The sequence below is a fragment of the Pristis pectinata genome, chromosome 4 (assembly GCF_009764475.1).
Source record: "Pristis pectinata isolate sPriPec2 chromosome 4, sPriPec2.1.pri, whole genome shotgun sequence".
Classification (NCBI taxonomy): Eukaryota; Metazoa; Chordata; class Chondrichthyes; order Rhinopristiformes; family Pristidae; genus Pristis; species Pristis pectinata.
The window spans coordinates 81,413,435-81,435,294 of record NC_067408.1 but is presented as its reverse complement, the minus strand read 5'-3'; the positions used below and the strand labels follow the sequence as shown (position 1 = coordinate 81,435,294).

The 21,860-nt window shown below is 40.3% G+C and overlaps 1 protein-coding gene across 4 annotated transcripts in view; it reads right to left on the bottom strand.

The window, feature by feature from the left end:
• Positions 1–5,981: 5,981 nt before the first annotated feature.
• Positions 5,982–21,860, bottom strand: part of igsf11 (immunoglobulin superfamily member 11) — a 168,905-nt gene continuing 153,026 nt past the window's right edge. For 3 of the 4 annotated variants that reach the window (XM_052014223.1, XM_052014219.1, XM_052014224.1), the window contains 3 exons: positions 16,691–16,813; positions 13,043–13,190; positions 6,604–8,808 (listed from right to left, as the gene is read on the bottom strand). In XM_052014223.1, coding sequence (XP_051870183.1) covers positions 8,379–8,808; positions 13,043–13,190; positions 16,691–16,813 — 701 coding nt within the window. In that variant the 3' untranslated portion in view covers positions 6,604–8,378. Of the gene's footprint in view, positions 8,809–13,042; positions 13,191–16,690; positions 16,814–21,860 lie in introns of all 4 variants that reach the window. The other variant, XM_052014222.1, reaches the window with a different exon arrangement.

The window sequence follows — 21,860 nt, the reverse complement described above, 5'->3', positions numbered from 1 at the left end:
TATGCCTTCAATCATATCTTCTACCATTGTACAATTACCAATTTATGATTTAGATCATACATGAAAACTAAGAAATTGCTTCCTTTGTGACTAAAATTGTCATGATTTCTTTGGGGTGGTTGAGTTGGCCATCTTCATGGCAGTAGTGATATTGATCTGTGTTCATGGTATAATGTATACTATTACTTCTAAATCCATATCAATGTTTGGCCAATACACATTTTATAAGAATGAGACATTCCAAAGTCCACACCATCCATTGTGAGCTCTCTGGATTTCCCTGAACTGCCACCTGTAATCTTTCATTAAAAGTATTAATTTGCCTACACACATTGAAATTAAATGAAGCAGTGAAGTTAATAGTCAAGACTTTCCACCTCATTGCTTGCCAGCCCATAACTTTCCAACCATTAAAGTGAACAGGTGAAAAATCTCAAGATAATGTGTGTGGAATTGGAAAAACCTAGCCAATATCTTCATAACCCTCAATCTCTTTCTCAACAGATATTGATCCTGGTTCCTTTTAGAAGTGTTATTTGGCCTAGTGTAAACTACAGGACTTCTATCATGTCTTTCCATTCTCATTTTCTCAGGTTCTTTGTGGTAATTATCTATGACATCCATCTTTAAGAAAGTCACCAAGGAAGGAAAATGAAGGATACTGAGATCCAATGAATGCAATTAAAACCATATCTACTTCCTCGATCATTTCAACTCTGTGCTGCAAAATTAAAGCCGTCAATTCAAAATTTACAGAGAAAATAAACTGCAAATGGGGGTACAGGTTAACTTTTGGATGTTAGTATTTTCACAATTTTATTTCAGATCCTGACAGGACTATCAAATCTGCTTGGTATCGTTAGTGCCAAGAATTTCTGGGCCAACGGGTCCAGAATTAATTTCTATTGGAAGATGTTTCTGTCATCCAGTGTTGGATAGCAGACAGCAGCATGAAAGAATCAAAAGAGCTGGAACTAAGGTAGCAATAATGTCATCAGTGTAACACTGGAATCTGCCTTTCTTTCAGATTAAAATGATAAAAAGCCAGATGGTGAAATTATATCCCTTTGTTTATAATTTTCCATTGATAAAACCAATATAATCAAGCTTTTTTTTATAATCCTGAATAGCCTCAAACAACTTAGAATCAATCCAGATTTAACACTGATATTCTCTGCACTTCAGTAACATTTTTGTTGTATTGTCTCCGTTCCTAAATTTTGTACTGTGGGACAAATGTTACCATCTGACACTTGTGTGGCACCTTGCCCACCAAGAGCATAAAATGAGAGATCTTGACCATGAATTCTGAACAAGGCAACAATTTCACAGTTGATGTTCCTGCTGAGAATGAGTCAGAGCCTATGATGTTGTTATTCCCTACTCATTGGTGGACACTTCAAATCAGTTTATATCAAGACCTTTCAGACTAACCTGCAACAAATTAATCTGCAAACCTTTGGCTTCTTCCAGAGCTCTAAACTGTTATCACCTGTGAGCATTCAACTGTTACCTTGTTTTTAAACTGACTCAACTGCTGCTTTTACTCCTTTAATACTTCTCTTGTGCCAGATTAGGAAGTGATATGGTGCACCCAGACTGCACCTCATTCTTTCCTTTCCATCAGATCTAGCGTTGCATCTTCCTTCAAACGCCCAGCTGCCTTTCATCAAATCCTGCCTATCCAAGATGGGTCATCAGTCCTGCAACAACCTGGTCTCTTGAATATAAGTTTCTGCCGTCTGCTGTACAGAAATGATTGAAGAATGTCATCGCAGTATCTGCCTCCCTTCGTCTCCACCAGATACACTTTCTGCTGCCTTGCCAAAGCTATTCTCTTACAATATTTTTGCATTCTTAACCTAAGCAGACAGGAAACTTGCTTCTCTCAGAGGAAAATGTCCCCTTTTTGGCTTATGTTTTCCTCTTATTATAAGATTATAATAAGGAACCATCACTGATCGTTTCCATTGGTAAGATTATCTTGAATAATACAGGTTCTCCCCAGGTTACGACAGGGTTCTGTTTGTAACCTGAACAGTTGGCAAGTCAGTAGTGCAGCCATCTGGCAATATATTTAAATAAAAACATAGGCCAACTAAAGGCAAAGTGTAGTTAAACCAGGACACTTAACTCAACCATTCAGATATTGCTGCGAACTGAGTTCCCACATAACAGAAGATGCCTGCAGCCGGGCAGCATCCAGCAAATCCATCCCGCCGGTCTCCCAAATGCTTTTTCACTGTACCTAAGTTGGACATTTGTAACATTGGGAGGACCAGTTTGGAGTTTTATTTTCCACCAGATTTACTTCAATCTTTTACTCTGGATTGAATAAGAACTCCCGTACTTCAGCCAGAACACAGTTCTCATGTGAACAGCTGACAGAAAGCAGACAGGAAGCAGTGTGCCTCTGAATTTCCCGTAACCCTGTCGCATATCTTTCTTCCAATTCAGCTCTTCATTTTTTGGTATAAATTAATTTCCCCTTCTCTCTAAATTGATCACTCTTGCGAACCAACGTATAACCTACCTTTTTATTCAGCATTTAACAAATTTATGAACAGTAGTAGGAACTGCATTTGCAAATTCTGGCTTGGTCCATGATCAATTACATCGATTGCATCACAAACCTCTACAAATTCTTTTAACATTACTGTAAATCAATTAACATTGCCTTTACCATCTCCAGAGCTTTTAGAGGGCTTAGAATGGGGTCTCCCACCAAAGTTTGTTACAGGTACCCAACGGCCCATTACATTTTCTCCCTCTACACCATTGATAATGGCGTTGATTGTATTCTGTCCCTCCCCTATTAATTCAGGAGTTTCTTGGGCTCCTTTCTTGTCATCATTTCTGTACATTCATCACACTGACGACCTCTATATTCAACCCAAAATTTCCTGACTGTTTAATATTGCTCTCGGAGATACCCACTGCTGACAAGAACTTCCTGTTTTATCACATTGTCTTTTCAGCTTTGGTGGTGTCCTGCTTCCGGGGGCTGACCTTGCCTTTCAACGTAAAACAAAATCACGTCCAGAATTTAGTTGGTAAATTAATTCAGGATTTAATCTGATACATCAAAATTCAAGTAATTCTTAGCAGACTGTATCAGTATGAAATAATTATATTACAATTACCTATCCATTCCCAAATGACAATAATTAGGAGAGTACTGTTCTGCAGCAGTGATTTATACAACAGGATTTCTGATAACTCTTGCAATGTAAAAAAACGTTATCACACTATGCAGCATTTCAAAAGTTATCACACGCTGTGGTATCATGATGAGGAAAATAAAATCCCTCCGGACTATAGCTGTAGATCTATCCTATAACATTGCATTATGATTGTAAAACTACATTCACATCTCACTGAATTGTTCTGAAGTGCCAACAGCAACTTTTGCTTCATGCACTGTAGTATTGCTATTATGGCTGATGTGAGAGTCAGGGCACTTTGAGCACTTTCACTGGAGTGAGTATCCTCAGACATCAGTGCAAGCTCATCTCATTTAAGCATTTCAGTGGTGTTCCAGGCATGAAATACCAGTAGAGCTGCTAAGACGAGCTCGAGATCAGAAGCCAACTGATCCCTGCCCACACTGCAGTCCTGAGCTGACAAGTGGCTTTACAAAACTGCACATACATTTTTTTTGTTTCTGTATTTTACGCTATTGAAACATAGCAGTTCATAAATTCTGATCCAGCCCACTTCCCCATCCCAAATTCCTGGGAGTGGTAATTTGTATATTTGAAGCAGACACCCACACGAGAACACACCACAAAAACCAGGATGCATCCAGAGGCATCACTGGGTAGTAGGGAGAGGCCCCTGGGGTGGGGGCTGCCTCCAAACACACTGCAGGCAGCTCTCCACACTAACCATTGCTCCCACTCTCTAACAGTTGATGACCTGGCCCTACAAATGCTCCCTCTTCACACCACTGCCAAAGCCCCTCTGCACTTTCCAGGCCTGGCATCAGAACAGAGGAAGTCAGTAGAAGGGAGAGAAATCAGTGCATGAAGCAGTGAACAGGGCAACACTTGGCACAGATGGCCCAGCCAACAAGTACGCGAAGAGGTTTAATATTGTGGAATCCACGATTTCCACAAAATCACAACTTAAGTAGGACCTGGCTATTATAGTTAAATTGCACACCAAAATCTTGCAAATCACCATTGACCATAAACCTAACTGGATCAGTCACTTAAATACTGTGGATACAACATCAGGTCAGAGACTGGGTATTCCGGGACGAGTGAATTACCTCCTGAAACCCCAAAGCCTTTCCAGTACCAAAAAAAAAAGCCAGGAATGTGGCAAAGTAGTCTCCATTTGCAAGGATGAATACAACTCAACAACACTCAAAGTTTACAAATTACCAGAGAAAGCAATGTGCACAGCTGAAAGCCCATCCACCACTCATAATATTCCCTCCCTCCGTCACCAATGCAACATGGATCCAACTACAAGATGTATGGCTGCAACTTCTCAAGAACTCCTCTAACACCCAGCTCAAACCATAGACCACTACCATTTGGAAAAACAACAGTAGCAGCTATATGAGAATACCACAACCCCAGGTCACACATCATCCTACCTTGAAAATATATTGCTGTTTCTTCATCATCACTGGGTCAAAATCCTAAAATTCTCTATCTAACAATAATCCAGGATACATCCACCACACACACACACTTAATGAGTTTTAAGGCGGCTGCTGACAATTGTCTTCTCATTTAGAGATGGGCAAGAACGTTGGTCCAACTTGAAGAAGAATGAAAAACATTATGATGCTGGAGGAACTCAGCAGGCCAGGCAGCATCTGTGGAGAAAAGCAGGCAGTCAATGTTTTGGGTCGGGACCTTTCTTCAGGACTGAAGATAGGAAAAGGGGAAGCCCAGAATGTAGGAGGGAAAAGCAGAGCAGTGATAGGTGGACAAGAGAGAGGAGGTGGGGTGGGCACAGAGTGTGATAGGTAGATGCAGGTAAGAGATAGTGATAGGCAGGTGCGGGGGAGGAGGGGAGAACAGATCCACCGGGGGATGGGTCAAAGTTAAGAAGAGAAAGGGGAGAAAAAAGGCAGGGTAGAAAAAAAGAGATAGGCTAGGAAAGGGAAGAGGGTAGAAGCATGGTGGGGGGGGGGGGGGGTTGTGGGGAGGGGATTACTTCAAGTGGGAGAATTCAATGTTCATGTCGTCAGGCTGCAAGGTTCCAAGACGGAAAATGAGGTGCTGTTCCTCCAGTTTGCACTTACAATTCTGCTGGCAGTGGAGAAGGCCGAGGATTGACATGTCAGTGATAGTGTGGGAGGGGGAGTTGAAGTGACTGGCCACAGGGAGATGCAGATCGGACAGCATAGGTGCTCTGCGAAACGGCCACTTGGTCTGCGTGCATGGTAGTGGGGTTCCATTGGAGACGACGTAGACAAGGTGACTGGCATGAACATTGAATTCTCCCACTTTAAGTAATCCCTACCCCCCCTCCCCACAACCCCCACCCCCCATCGTGCTTCTTTTCTTCCCTTTCCTAGCCTCTTTTTTTCTACCCCCCTTTTTTCCCTTTCTCTCCTTACCTTTGACCCATCCGCTGGTGGATCTGCTCTCCCCTCCTCCCCCACACCTGCCCATCACTATCTCTTAGCTGCATCTATCACCATTTTATGCCCACCCTGCCTCGCCTCTTTTGTCCACCTATCACTGCTCTGCTTTTCCCTCCTATATATTGGGCTTCCCCTTTTCCTATCTTCAGTCCTGAAGAAGGGTCCTGACCCGAAACGTTGACCGCCTGCTTTTCTCCATGGATGCTGCCTGGCCTGCTGAGTTCCTCCACTATCATCGTGTTTTGCATCTAGACTCCAGCATCTGCAGTCCTTTGTTTCTCTCATTTGTCCAACTTGTTGTGTCGACATACAGTGAATATATAGAGAAAAATAAGAGTTAACTTGATATAGACAACCTCATGGCTGAGAAACTGAGCAACATTAAAACTTCTAGTTTTTCACTGATGTAAATGCAGCAATCTGCACAACATTTGGAGTATAAAGCATTTTAAAGTACCTCTGCAATATGGCCATAGAACTTATTTCTGACTTGAGAGCGTTATAAAGAATATTTATGAAGAAATAGAGAGCAAAATACCTCCGGTGTGGAATAGCCAATCAATCAGCACGAATTGGCTATTCTAAAAGGTCTAATGAGGGACACATTAGTTTAATCTATACATTGCATGTTCTTCAGCTCAATGCGGCTGTCAGCATTCCACTGTTGGCCAATAAACGCAAGTACATAAAAGATTCAGAAATGGCCGATTAAAAATGGGCCAAGTAATTATTTCAATGAACTATCCGCAGGCTAACTGTGCTTTTCCAAGTGACCTCTAATCCTCCACATCCTTCAGTGTCGAGTTAAAATTACTGCTCCTTTTGTCATTTTTCTTCAAAACTGTTTTCTTTTCTCCACAGCTGATTTCAAATCTGATAAACAGGCAACACTTAACTTCATTTAATGGAAAGTGAAAAATTCAAAAATACCAACATGTTGCCACACTAATTTAACTTTTTATTGTAAATGACAGAGTTAGACAAGTGCACAAGAACCAAAAAGACCAAAAGTTGCTGACTCTGGATTTTTAAAAGGATTAATCAAATAAATGAAATTCAAGTGCAAACAGCTGAAAATTAGTGGTGTTTTCTGCCTGTAATTAATTTTCACTGACCAGCAGTCTTATCCCAATGACCCTGGGTTTGCTTTTAATCTAATCTCCTTGGGTTATTCAATGAGAACTGACTTGCAATCTTAAAAATGAATGTAAATCCTAGGTCTTCTGACTTGTTTACAAGCTGGTGTTTGGTAACTTCTGGAGAAGGTCTTTTGGCACCATTTCATCAACAACCTGCAGTATTTACAAAACACATGAAGACACAGTACTTTAATCATTGCCAAATATCTTTATGGTAGTCAAACACTTCATATCAATGACAACTGAGACAGAGCTGATTACTTAGTTGCAGTCAGTCCTCATTCCCAGTTCAGTACAAAGATGCAAAGAAAGTGCTGGAAAAGTTAAAACTGGATCTAACACCAGCCCTCGATCTCTCTTCCCAAGGACAAAAATGAAGCTCCCCTACTGACTGACCACAACTCTGCAAATATCAAAGCAATGGGAAAATCTGGAATTTGTACCATGCTGCAGTTCTACCTGACCCACAATGGTCATAATCACCAATAAAAAAAATGTAAACATAAGTAAGCATTCCAACCTAATCTCTTAATAGTGACAGGGACCAAAGGAATATTTCTTCAGTAAGTGTTTGTCCAATACTCTAACAAAATGCCAAAGAATCAACTTCAGTCATTCTATATTTACTTTTACTACAACAACCATCTTCAATGTTGCCATTAAACAAAACAAGCGTAAAACACTGGTTTATTATTCCACAGAACAATTAAGACATTTGCATTTTCAATCCAGGTGTGTTATCAATTAAAGGTATCATTCAGTGTTTTCATTCCATTTTCAAGTATTTTCTTCCTCGTATCACCTCAGCAGTCTAGTCTTCTCATGTCCAGGGTCGCCACTGTTATTCTTGTAGAATCATTGTAGCATGATCACTTCAGCAAAAGCAATACATTGTGAAATCTAGCACATGCATATTGAAGGAGGAAAAAAACCTCAAAACTTTTTCTTCAAAGAAACCTATATTGTTCCAAAATCATATCCTGTGGATGAAGTTATTATTTTCTACAATATGCTGGCCATTTTAGTGCACTTAAAATAGTTGACTGAATTTCTGGAAACGAGTTGTTAATTTTCCAGAACCAGTCTATTAAATTCAAATATTACTCTTTGTTCAAACATGTCTTATGTTCCCTGGTGTATTTACAGGCTTCTGAAGGTTAAATGATGTGAGGCATTCACGCTTTGAGATATTCTTGGTAAAGTTCCTCCAGGTATCCCCATTTCTCAGAGGAAAGTAACCATTTTTCAAACACTGATTCAGTCTTTCACAAATTGCTAAGATGATGCAGTCCAATCACAAATGTGGATTGTTCATCTTCAATTTCAAACAAGTATTTTGTTCCTTTTGGAAAATCTGTACTCCAATTTTTTTTTTCCTTGAACCTTATGATGATGTGTCAATGTCAATCTATGACTTTTTCCAAAGTAAGACTTCATAAATGTATTAATTTAAGACAAAGCACAGTTGCATATAAGTCAAACTCAGGCATGAAATGGCTTTGCTTTTAGAGAAATATCTTGCTGATCCGATACCTGGTGAGAAAGGGCATGTTATACTTTATACATGAAAAAGATCAGTCTACAATTGAGGCTTAGGTCACAAGCAATGTCTCCTATCAGTAAAATGTTATCTAGACCAGTGATCCTGCCCTATTCTGTGCAGGAACCATGACTGGTATGCCACCCATTCGCTGAAGATTTGCATGACTCACAGTAAAGGAGAGTGGGTGCTGTGGAGGTGTTTTATGACCAAGTGAACCATTGCACCTTGCTAAGTTTTGTGAAGATGGAGATGAACTTGTGGTAATGACCACTGCCTTTGGTGTGGTGTGGTGGCTTCCATTCGTATACAGTGGACGACTCTGTGCTTGATTGGACGACATAGTAATCGAGTGGCGCATGTGACCATTATATCGATTGAACATGTTTGATTCATAGGTGGGATTTTTTCTTTGCCAGTAGTGGGCACTGTATGTGTTTGCTGATGCAAGGGTATCATTTTCAGAGGAACCGTCTGGATGGAAGCCTTTGATGGATGATGATGGTGGGATGTCATCTTCCCTGAAGAAGAGAATATTGATTAAAAATAATCAGATTGATTGTGAACCAACCGTTGAATCTGATACAACCTCATTTTATGTAAAGAAATAATGCAATGATAATGACGATCATTTTATGAATTAAAAATGTTGAACCTATAAGTCACTCAAAATCAAAATTTAATAAACTAAATAGATCATTGCATTGATCCTGTGCTGGAAAAGACCACAGTCTTCAGATCCAGTATTCCAATTGCACTCCTATTTTGTTAGGCTCTTTGTGCAAGTGCAGCAAAGATAATTTTCCTAATGTGTCACTTGTACTCTATATATTTTGTCTGTACTGCAGGTAGAAATCAATCACATGAAAACTCCCATACAGAGAAGGTTAACCTTCTTCATGGTATCATTGTGAAACTAACACAGCATATAAAACATATCATCAAGGGGAATCCGACCACACGCACAACAACTGTGCATTTTATTTATGATTAAAAATAGTGACATAATTCATCCATGTTAACCTTAATTCTAATTTAAAAAATCATTGTTTTACGAAATAAACCAATGTTTCAATAAAACTAAAAGCCTTTAGGTTAATTCCACTGTGTGTTGATTGTTATGTTCCTATTCTGCAGATTTAGAACAGACCTTGAAGTAAATTACACTAATATCTTCTGTAGAGTTGCCTAGCAACTTGGAAATCAAAGTGGATTCAGCAGCAACAGTCTGGCCTAGTTTCAAACCCACGGACAAGTTGTGAAAGCACAATCTTCTGATCATCTTTTTGTCTCTTTACTCGACAATCAGATATTTGTGAAGTTACTTTCAAGGCACCATCGTCCTCAAGGTCACCTCCAAAATCACACACCATCCCCTACTAGGAAAAATGTTGCCATGCCTTCATAGTGGCTACAAAATGTTGTACTGGGTCAAAGTGCAGCCTCAACATCACCTCCTCAAAGGTTACCAGGGATGGGCAATAAATGCTTGTCAGTGAAGCCTGTGTCCTGTGCATGAGTGACAAGAATACACTGGGAATACACCATTGATTCAGTGAATAGAAGCGCAGGCCAGTGTGAAAATCAAACCTATCTCCCAGCGCTCCATATTCCATTGATACTCATCATTCAAAATATTTTAACCAGTTTAACCTTGCATTTCAAAAATGACTTTTCAAAATAAATCTTGTTTGCTTAATTTACCAAATAGAAACTGACTGTATACCTGATCAGACACCCCATGAAAAAAGGAACACATCATCAATTTTTTTCCATAGTCCATCAATCCTCATCATGCAAATTTTGTACATTTTTTGGAATAATAATTAAGGCAGGAGATTTTAGCTTAAAGGATGACAAATGTAACTGCTCTGGCCTTCAAAGTGAAAATTACATTTATTCATTTAACTCAATAAATCAGGTACTCTGCACAATGGAAATGGAATGAAAATGTGTATTTCAATAAATTTTCATCTGCAGAACTTAATAGGAAACAATAAATTTTGGGGTAACTTACCTGATGTCAATCACATAGTAACACTGAATCTCTCGTTCGAACTTCTTGCAATCACTGATGGTTAAATGGAAAATTAGGTCCATTACCTTTCATAATTTTCATCCTGAAGGCTGCAGCAATTACAATTGTCATCTTTTAAGCTAAATGCAAGGTCGTACACTTTGGTGGGAAGAATAGGGATTATTACTTCGATGGTTCAAGTCTAGTGGAGGAGAGGAACAAAATAATCTTGGAATAAATTACCAAATCTACCAGTTACCAAAAGCTGTGCCACAAGTTGGCAAGGCTGTAAAAGTAAATGAAACCAAGTACAAGGGTTTATCCCTTGAGGGATAGAATTGAAAATTAGGGGCAGAGATAGAATATAGAGAGCATTGTGTATGGCCCTGGTTACCATCCTTGTGTCCAATATTCATCTGAAGCACATCTAATTATTCACCGAGGCTCTCCCTTGCACATGCGCTGTTATTTGAAGCGCTGGGTCCCTTCAAGGTACCAACAGCCCAACACCAGTTGTGTCAATCACCTGGAGAACTGGAGGGAGGCAAGTTCTACTGCAGCTGGTCCCCCTGGGCTCATGGGTTTTGGGAACTTCTGTCAAAGAAGCCTTACCAGTGCATCTTGTAAATGATACCTAATGCAATGTTACCCTGGTGGTAGAGAGAATGAATATTTCAGATGATGTTGGGATGATGATCAAGCACACTACCTTGTCTTAGTTGGCGTTGATCGTCTTGTGTTGGAGGTATCTCACTTTCTTGGCTTACACCTTGTAAGTAGTGGATAGTTACTGAAACTCCCAGTTGAATATCCTGCTCCTGTAACCACAGTATTAATAATGGTGCTCCCCTTCCTTCCTTAGGATAACGATGTTGGGAGATTCAGCAATGGTTAAAAAAAAACTGCCAATAAATCAGGAATCGTAAATGAATGGAAATAGAATAAAAAGGTAGTTTGACTCTTGTTGGAAGTGGTCATTGACTGTTGCTGGTGTGACATAGATGCTACCGGCCACCTACTGGATTATTATCCAAAACTTTTTGACTAATGACACAGGCTGCATCAGTATCTAAAGAGTTGCACACAGGAGCGAATATGGTGCAGACATCAGTGAACATCCCCACCTGATCTTATGGAGGACAGAAGGTCACTGATGAAGTAACTGATGATGATTGGGCCTGGGATACTGCCCTGAGGATATACTGCACTGTCTGCAACTAAGATAATTGGCCTCTGTACAGACTTCCACCAGCTCCTGATGGGCGGTGTGTGTCACTATTCTCGAAGGAAAATGCTTTTAAGTGCTGAACAGACCACTCTTCCACCATATGCATCCTACAGCAGCAAACAGGCAAGCAGGTGGTGCAAGCTGCCTTTTGCCCAAAAACTGCTTTTTGTGCTTTTGCATTGTGTTTTCTTCCATCTTATTTGCATCAGGCAAATCTCAACCCTCCCCAATTTTGTTAGGGTTGGCAAATATATAAAATTCAAATGGAAGCTTTGGAAAGACTGAAATAATACTTACTCACCTTTGCAGTCCTAAGTATGGGCACTGCTTTATATCTCATCTCCTGGCCAGATTTTGTACAAACCTCATTAGCTGCTGGTGTACAGCCAGCATTGTGCTGTAAGCTTAGGATAATTATTCCAACCCCATAAAGTTGGGCATCTTTAGCTCATTTGGCCTTGGATACCAACTGTTCCCGGAGCAGATTTTGCTAGATCACAATGCTGAGGTTTATGTTGAAATGAAGATTAACACACACGTAATACAAATACTTTGAGCTTTATTTCAAAAATACCTTGCTGCAATGATGTGCCAGAACATGAAAAACAGCAGGAAATAGCTTTTCATGTCTGGTGGAAGGTACTAAGCTGATTGTTGGGGTGGTACAGCAAGTTATTTTAACGCATAATTATTGGACATTTTAGAGCTCCTTTCATGACCTCAGGACATCCAAAAAGCATTTCTCAACAGGCTGAAAGCTTTAGATGTGCAGTCACTGTTGTGAAGCGGGAAATAAAGAAGCCAGTTTCCAACCAACAAGATCCCAAAGTAGAACTAAGAAAATGATCAGAAATAAAATCAGAGAATGCTGGAGATAGTCAGTAGGTTAGGTAACATCTGTGGAGAGTGAGAAAGAGACTGATGATCAATCTGCTTTGGTGTTTTTGTTTAAGGGATAAATGTTGACCAGGATACCCCTGGGAAATGCTCCACACCATTCTTTTTTTTTTAATTAATGCCTCGGTGTCTCTGACAGTGCAACACTCCCATCAGTACAGCACTGAATGCCAGCTTAGATTTTGTGCTCACATCTCTGGAATGTGGCATGAACTCAAAATTGACCAACTCAGGAGGTGAGAATATTCCGGTCTGGACCATGCCAGACACCCAATAAATGCTCCTGCTGTTCTTAGAGGACTTAGTAAGAGGGCTTAATAAGTCCAAAATCCAATAAGTACAGAAGGAATGTCATATTGTCAGAGGCACATTTTCAGGTGCCATTAAGTTGAGGCCCCGTATGCTGTTTATTTGAATACAAAAGATCTAAAGGAACTATTACAAGTGTAGCAGCCAGCGTTTACCTCTCAGTCAATACGAACATATACTAAGAATAACTGGTCATCATCTCCCTGGTTGTTTGTGGCTGAGAAAATGTTTAGTGATGTCCCTAGAAACAAACAATGCAACAAAATGCCAAATTCCACTGTCTTTAATGTAATGAAGTACTAACCGTATCTCATTAGGAATTTCTTCCTCTTCATACTTGTTTTTGCTTCTCCGGTAGAACAGAATGACAATAACAAAAATGATGCCGAGCAGAAGCACCAAGATTCCAGTGGCCACAGCTCCAGCTATGATTCCAACATTCTGGAATTGTGCTGTTGAAATAAAAGAAAACACTGAATTTTAGCTTTGTTTCCTATCAGCGTCCATTTAACTCTTACCTTTTAAGGGCTCTCCACACTCTCCAAATTGCAAGAATCTGAGACTCAGAGTGGTTAAGGCACAGGAGACAATCATTTGGGCCAATGAATCCATGCTGGTGCCTGACACAGCAATCCCATCAATCCCATTCCCTCGTTCTTTCCCCATAGCCCTGAAAATTATTCTCTCTCAAGTGACCACCCAAATAATTTTTGAAGGCACTGATTGATTCCCTGCAGACAGTCAGTTCCAGATCATATTCTCTGAGTAAGAGCAATTTTCAAAGGACAGGCAGGTAACTTGCTACCAAGCTTGTACTGCTTCCTAAACAGCTGGTGAGAGATTCATTTTTTAGTCTCTGGAGAAGTAACAAGCCCACACGTGGGACGTTTCCCTCATGCAGGTGGTGTTTTGGGACCTGAAACTGCATGGAACATGCTGATAGATACTGCCCAACTGTACAGTGACACCTCAAATTTCTAATAAGCCATTCCAATTAAATGCTTTGGGCTGCACTGAAAAAGTACTTTGATGGTAAATAAGGTTTTACCCATTCATTGCTGCAGCTTCCATTTCCAGGTTGTAATTTATCCTGCAGCTCCTATTCTGAAAAGAGTTCAAGACAGTGAAAATTGTACATATTTCCCTATGCCCAAAATCCATTTCTCCCTTAATCGAAGACTAATAATGGGATGAAATTTGCTGATCTTGCTCTGCCCCACTCCATCCGAACTTGACACCCAGGTCCCCACATCTGGTCCAGATGTGGCAGGCCAATCATGCTCAGCATCCAGTGCCATGGTCTGAGCAGAGACAGGGCCTCTGCCAGTCCAGTGAGACCCCTCCTGATGCCTTTGACAGCTGGCAAAGCCTCTTCCCCATCTTTGCCCAGTGTAAAATGTCATTGAAATGTCTCTTTGCCATTTCAAAGCTACTAAAATTGAAGTAAATTGGAACAATTAGGAAAATTTAAAAATATCTAAAACACCTAAAATACTCAAAATTAAAAAATATTAAAGCATTGTTTTTAAATTAACTTAGCTTCTTGTTTGCCACCCATTGTTTAAGCCCAAAATCCAAACTGAATTAGTTTCAGCCTTCGAATCTGTCAGCAAGTCCTAGTTATCTGTATGCCCTAACAGTCACGTCTTACTGCTAGCTAAACAGCAAAGCAGTGAGATCTAGTCCAATATTTCTAGAAACCACAATGTTTAAAATCTGCAAAACGCCTGGGAGAGATTATTTTTTGTATAGCATTGCAAACACAGCCTGTTGCAGAAATCTTACTGGAGTTCCCTCCCCCCTACCATCACTATATTAGCATGACATTTCCATTTCTCACATTAGCCAGCCTGTAATGTCTCTGTGAGATTGCCTCATTAGTGTCAATTAGATAAGTACTGGGAGGTCTGTGCAGTGGACCTGCATCCCAAGAGAACAGAGTTGTGATTGCCTGAACTAATTTCACTTAGGACCATTAACAACCATGAAAGAGGTGACTTTCATTCCAGCAGTCTGGCTTGGATTGTCATATGTCACCAAACAGTCCCCTCACTAATAATATTTTTTACAGATCAACTCAGAGGATAATGAATGAATAATAAACAGCAGATCTTTATGAAATAGAATTTTTAAATGGAAAATTTCATAAATACTTTTGATCCATTCCCTAGTGTGTTGTTTTACATGGTAATGTTAACAGCATCTAATAGACCAGAGCTCTATCCATCTTGGCAGAAACAAATGCTAATTATGATGCCATTTTTGTATAATATTTACCCTTTGTTGTTTTTGAGCAGTTTCATGATAATAGCCATGAGCTTCATACTGTTTTGTCACCTGTTCTGCTCATCTCTATCTGAGATTATCTCAAATGTGCAGCAACAAACAGTAATTTTAAATGAAAGAGGCGGTACATTTCAAAGCATATAAATGAACTGAAAAGATAGGTTAGCAAGTTAAGACTATAACTATTGCAGCCATTGGTAGGCAGCTTGCCAGAAATGCCCAAAGAATTCCACATTTAGCCCCTCCAGTTCTGGTTAACTTAACTGTTCACAGTTAGGACAACTACAGGTCCATTACAAATGATCCTGAGGGAAAGTGTACATCTTTAAAAAAAAAATCACTCACTAGTTCCCATGCCTGATCACTCTCCAGTAAATTCTATTAGAATCATAAATGTGCAAGTTCCCCGATGCAAATGTGCAGTCTGCATCATATGCTATGACTCTTCATACATGTACCCAGACAGTGAAGTTTATTTGAGAGTTATGGCCTTGATTAAAGAACGTTCTGTTCATAACGCTATATCTGTTTATCTCCTTACGTGCACCAACATAGGAGGCACTACTCTGGCATTGAATTTGGGATGTTGCTACTTGAGAGAGTAGCAGGGCAATAATTTGGTGTGAGGTAAATAGATGAAAGGGTTCTCTACATACAGCAGTGATGATGGCAGGCAGTGAATGTGTCAGCAAACTCGAAAACCACGAGCAGAGAGTTCATGAAGACAAACAATATTAAGTTCCTCGGTGAGGAAAAAGAACAGAAGCAGCCACACACACACTAGGACGATGAAATATTGTTGCTAGTGCTAGGGCCAAAGACGTTTATTAGCACTGCAAGGTCTCATATACGGACATGGTGGAAACCTTGAAGGGTCATTTCCAACTGACACCAGAGATTTGCAAGAGCTACAAACATGACATGTGCAATCAGGGATTAGACAATACAGTTGGCAAAGACATTGGCAAAACGGTGCAATTTCTAGACCTTTTTAGACTGGGAGTTGTGCAATTGCTAGGTGCGCTGGTGTGCTGACAGAATTCAGAAAAAACATGGTTCAACTGGCAGTATTCTCTCTCTTTTGATTCCTAGGTTATGCGCTCAGACTCCAAATCAGGATTGGAGCACACAATCTTAACAAGCACTCCAATATATTACTGCATATCGAAGCAAATGAGCCATTTAAACCAAGGTTTTGTGAACCTGCTTAGATGGATGTGGACACTGCAATGAGAAGACGGTAGGATAGGTATGAATGAGTTCAAATGTGACACAGGCTTTATTCATCGGAAGCATAACAGTTAATTTTCTTTTGCATCAAAAAAAATTACTCAGTAATGGCACAGGTTATTGAAGAAAATTGTTTATCAAATGCTTAGTTAAATTGATGAGATGGAGATTTATATGACAAACATGCCAACTTGAACATTGTGTTGAAAGCTTACAACTCCTTGCTAGATTTACAATGTGGCTGAATCATTTGAATGGCTAGCTAGCTAATGTTTACAATTCCTTCAGTAACATTTAACATCCCGATTGTAGTTATTGTATGGAATATATTAAAATCTTAAGCAGGTCAAACTGAATTCTGCACTCACAGGAAAAGAGAAAAACAAAGCACAAAGTTATATTTTCCGCAAAGTGTTGGTGTTGACAAAGTACTTACGTGCAATAACCTGGAGATCAATGGCACAGTTGTGGGATCCCATTACATTAGTAACTGTACACTGGTACAAACCATTCGTGGCAGTGCTGATATTCCGGAGAATCAGTGTCCCCTGCGTCTTATCTGGAAAAATATATTGAACGTATTTACAAAAATCCAATGATATTTAAAGACCATTTTTAAAGAGATGCAAACTGCATCAAATGAGCCACCACAGATCACAATTTAGTTGCTACTGATGACCAAAAGAGGGGTGGGGGAATTAAATAGAAACAGGAAATGATGAAAGAAACAGCATCTCCATTTACCTCTGTTAAAAGACAAAGCCACAATTTAGGTAGACACTTGGACTGCAAATTTAGAAACTGTTACCACAAAGCCAAAAATTCCAAGGACACAGGTTTAACTCAAAGTTACTGTACATTCCTGCTCCTTCCCCCTGCAGTAATGTCCAAGACATGCCAAGATGTAGAGCACTCCATAAAATTGGTGCGGTACATACATCATGATCCTCATCGACCAGAGAAGGTCAAAGGATAAACTGAAACTTTAACATTAATCATCCATTGGCTTTGAACTACTTGCGGACCCTAGCTGCTACTGTCCAAATCACGACGTTGCAACACAGACCCACGTCCTTTGACAGCAAAGATTGCTACAGGAAAAGCCAGCATCCAGACCCTGTTTAATGGTCTGGAGCAGAGAAGGTCTTGGTCACATTTCATTTGATAAGGCACCTAAAAAGCATCTCACAACACTTTCGCCAGAACAGAAGCAGTAAATAAAAGAAAAACGTTGCAGTTAGGTGCAGCACACTTTGTGTGCAATGCTCCTGCCCAGCAACAAGACTTGGGAAAAAGGTACAGAATAAACAATCACACATAAGCCAATTGCCAATCTTTAGGCTAATTTTCCATGTGACTTTTAGCTATTTCCATCGACACCTACAGATGCTGAACCCCATAGTGCTCGGTTTCAGCACTTCTGTAGTGCCGAAAGAAACAACCATGCTTAGATTTATACCGCTGTGAGGCTGCACGATCGATAACGTTGGCTGTGTGTATCTGCAATTTTGGGTCTCTGAGAAAAATAAAAATAATTTTAAAATGCGTATCTTTTATATGTATTTATTCATACACATACAAAGCTGGCACAGGTTCAAAGGGTCAAATTTCCTCCTGTCGTCCAAAATTCCTACAGTCCTATATGCACACACAAACTCAGAAATACACACATAAGCATTTTTTGAATTTGAGAGTATATCTCTGGTTTCCACAATAAGACTGTCTGTAATTGTGACAAGGGACATTTATGTGGATTTAATGTAAGTCAAGATGCAAGTCGTCTATCTTTCTCCCAGGGTAGAAATGTCAAGTACTAGAGGACACACATTTAAGGTGAGTGGGGGAAAGTCTAAAGGAAATATGCAGGGCAAGTTTTTACCCCCAACACAGAGAGCGGTAGGTGCCTGGAACAGGCTGCCGAGGGAGTGGTGGAAGCAGACACGATAGTGGTGTTTAAGCAACTGATAGATCGGCACATGAATATGCAGGGATTGGAGGAATATGAATCATGTACAGGCAGAAGAGAATTAGTTTAATTCAGCATCATGTTCAGCACAGACATCATGGCCAAAGGACCTGTTCCTGTGCTGTAGTGTTGTATGTTCTAAGACAGATTTAAATATTGTTATCAATAAAACTGGCCCATACTCAAGTGTTTGCAAGTCTGGAATCTTAGCTTTGAGATGGCAAAGAGAGCCAAGTAGCAGGCAGCTGTTGATAGTGCCAGCAGGCTCCTCACCAGGAGAAACTGAAAACAGCACCCACACCTGCAGCAGAGTGGATCCCAGCAGGAAAGTCAGTCTTTCCTAGTGAGTCCAGCTTCCTCCTTACCCAAACAAGCGAGGAGATAGAAAAAGAGGAATGTCGCTCCAGCTACGGATTTCATCCAGTTTCTTCTTAGTTAGATTTACTCAAGAAAATTTGCATTACTGATATTTTCCCCAACATTTAATTTGTACTACTTGGAACAAGGTCATTATTATTAACAGAAATATTTTCAGGAGAACTTAAAGATCTTTAGATATATTAAAAATTGGTCCAATTTCATTGTGAGATGTTTTAAAACTTTTTTCTATCTTGGATAAATGTATATTTTATGGCCTGATGAAATTTTTATTGCTACTTCAATATTTAAACCCTTGTTGGAATGTTATGTACTTTTTAATTATTAATAAGAACATCTTTACCCCAAAGTTGGGTAGAATACAATGAGTGTGGATAAAGGTTGCAAGCTAGTTAGTCTCCTCTAAAACAAAATACAAAATAAATAAAATTCCAAAAGTTGTTTTTATCCTTGGGATAGTGCGCATGCATTTACCCTTGGAGATGTACCTGTCTTTTCAATACTAGGATCCTCCTTCAGGCTTGCCCATATATTTTGAGGATAAATTTTGCAATGGTTTGCTTTCAAGATGGAGTTCTCCTGGTTAGGGCTTCAGGTGATGGGTAAGTACTCAAAAATTCATATCCTGTTGTTCATCTAATAATGCCAGCTGCCCTGCCATTGCCAATTTGCTCTTTGATTTTCTGTGGTACAGAGCTGCCCTTACTCCAGGACCACATTTGTAGGATCACTCGAATCGGGACACATCAGGCAAACCTGTCTTTTGCAATCTCAGCTTCACAAGCAAGGCAGTTACACAACGCCCTGAGGCTGGCTTGCCACTAGTCTTTTACTGCAGGGATGTTACTTCATATGCCGGTAAATGTCATCATGGCATTAAATTTTCAAGCCACCAGCGACAAATGTTAAATCTGTCATATGACTATCCAAAGATGTGTCATCTTGTGACAAAAATCTTGTCCAATAGGGACAAGACATTTATCACTTTCCCCTGTAGAAAGTAGGCATCAGCTGTTCACAGCATACAGGCTTTGCCAAATTGCGGAGCTCCCAAAAGTACAGAACATCCTATAACTATTATGACAATTGTTCATCAACCCCAAGGTCAGTTTTAGTAGCAACTTTCACACTATAACCTGCTCACCAGCAGGAGCTAAGACACAGGGATGGGAAAACCCAGAAGAAAAGTTTCCTCTTTCTGTCAGGCCTTGAGAATTTCATCATGCAAGTCAATTAGCTGGAGCTTTGACAATATTCATGAAATCTTTATCTTATGTCAAACCGCACAGTCAGAATTATTTTGAAAAGTAGTAGTCTGAATGTTTGGCTCCCAGAACAATAGTTCATTTCCCCCTACTCCATTCCTGAGAGATTCCAGCTGAATGATAATACAAAAGGTAAAGTTCTCAAGGTAATACGTGTTTGCTTCTTGGGATAATGGAGGTGGGTTTGAAGCAATGGAAGAGGCAGCCCATTGAATGTTCAGCAAGTATTTCCATGGCACAATTCAAGAGTTACAATGCAGGAAGTGAACAAGTGGACAGAAGCTAAACTATTGCCAGGGCGTGTTGAGACACAACTTGTCCTGAGAAGAGGGATTTGTTGCGTTTGCAAAATGATCCCAAGAATCCAGCTTAAATCACTGCTCATGCACAAGCTTTCACTTTTCAGTAGCCCAAAAAAATTGAGCTTAAATTAACTCCTAAATAAACACTTAAATTAACTTCAGCATTATAATATCTATCCTCTTTGACTTGCTATAACACTCACAAACTCTGGACTCCGGTGAAATGAAGTGCAAAATTTTGTTTCTTTGCATTGAAACAACATCAAAGTTTGGAACTTCCCTTTGGCAAGGTCTGCAATGGGGTACATCACACAAAATCTAAACTGCTGCTCTTCAAGGTACAACTCTAATGACACCTGTCTGACTTTCATCACAGGACCTCATGGCTTTTTGACAACCGACACCACGTCAAGGCCATTGTCAATTCATGTCCCAAACTGGCACTTCTTCAGACTCATGCCATTATTCCATCATCCTCAGTGTCAGCCGGCTGACCTGCTTTGCCTTCTTTTTATTTATTCATTCATGGGATGTGGGTGTTGCCGGCAGGAACAGTACTTATTGTCTGTCTCCATTTGAGCTTAGGAAGGCACACTCTACACGATGAAGATGTTTCGATTGCTCAGTTGGGTAAGGAGCATTTGGTATTGACTCAGCAACTACATTTCCAAATCAGCATAGCTTGCGGCTTGGAAGAGAAGTTTAGATGACAGCACACCCATGCACCAGCTACCTTTGGCCTTCAAAAAGTAAATGTTAAAGCTACCAAAGAAAACTTGGCAAGAATCATTTTTATACACACACACACACACACACACTGTGCTACACCATGGCGGCGATGGAGAGCATGATTGTTAAGAGTGCCGAATAAACTGCCAAACAAATGCTTTGTCCTGGATGATGTGAAGCTTGAAGCTTGAGTTTTAATACCTTTGACTTGTAGATAGTGGAAGTCAGGATACGAGTCACTCACTGCAAAATAACCAGTCTATGACATGCTTTATTTATTTGGCCACCCTGGTTAAATTTCAAGTGAATAATAAACCCCCAGGATTGTGAAAGCTGGGCTTTCAAAGGTGGTAGTATCAGTAACTGTTAAAGACTACTGGTTAGAGTCTTCTTTTGTCTAGTGAATCTTGTCTGAAACTTAGCTACCTTACATACATATAAACACATGAATTAGAACAGGAGTAGACCACTCAGCCCCTTTAGCCTGCTCCATCAAGGTTGATCTGAATTTTACCTTGCTCTGCATTCCTGTGTACACACAATAACCTTTTGCCTGGAGTGAGAAATAGGGGCCAGTAGGTGATTGGTGGACTGAGGAGGGGTGAAGGATGATGGGCAGATGGAGGCAGGCGGAGGAGGTGAGGGGTGGTGTTGGGAGACATAGGTGGATGACGGGTGTAAGCAGACAAAGATAAAAAAAAAAGCAGATGGAGCCAGCTAGGGGGACAATGAGGGTGAAGGTGGAGACATTGCTGGAGGGTGATAACCGGGAACACCAAGGCAACCTCTGCTGGAATCTGATACACAAGGGACGGTGGTGGGGTGGGGGTGGATCAGAGGGAGACACACAGAGACGGCTTGCCTCATTATAGGAAGGACGTGGAAGCTTGAGAGAGGTGCAAAGGAGATTTACCAGGATGCTGCCTGGATTGGAGTGCATGTCTTGTAAGGATAGGTTGAATGAGC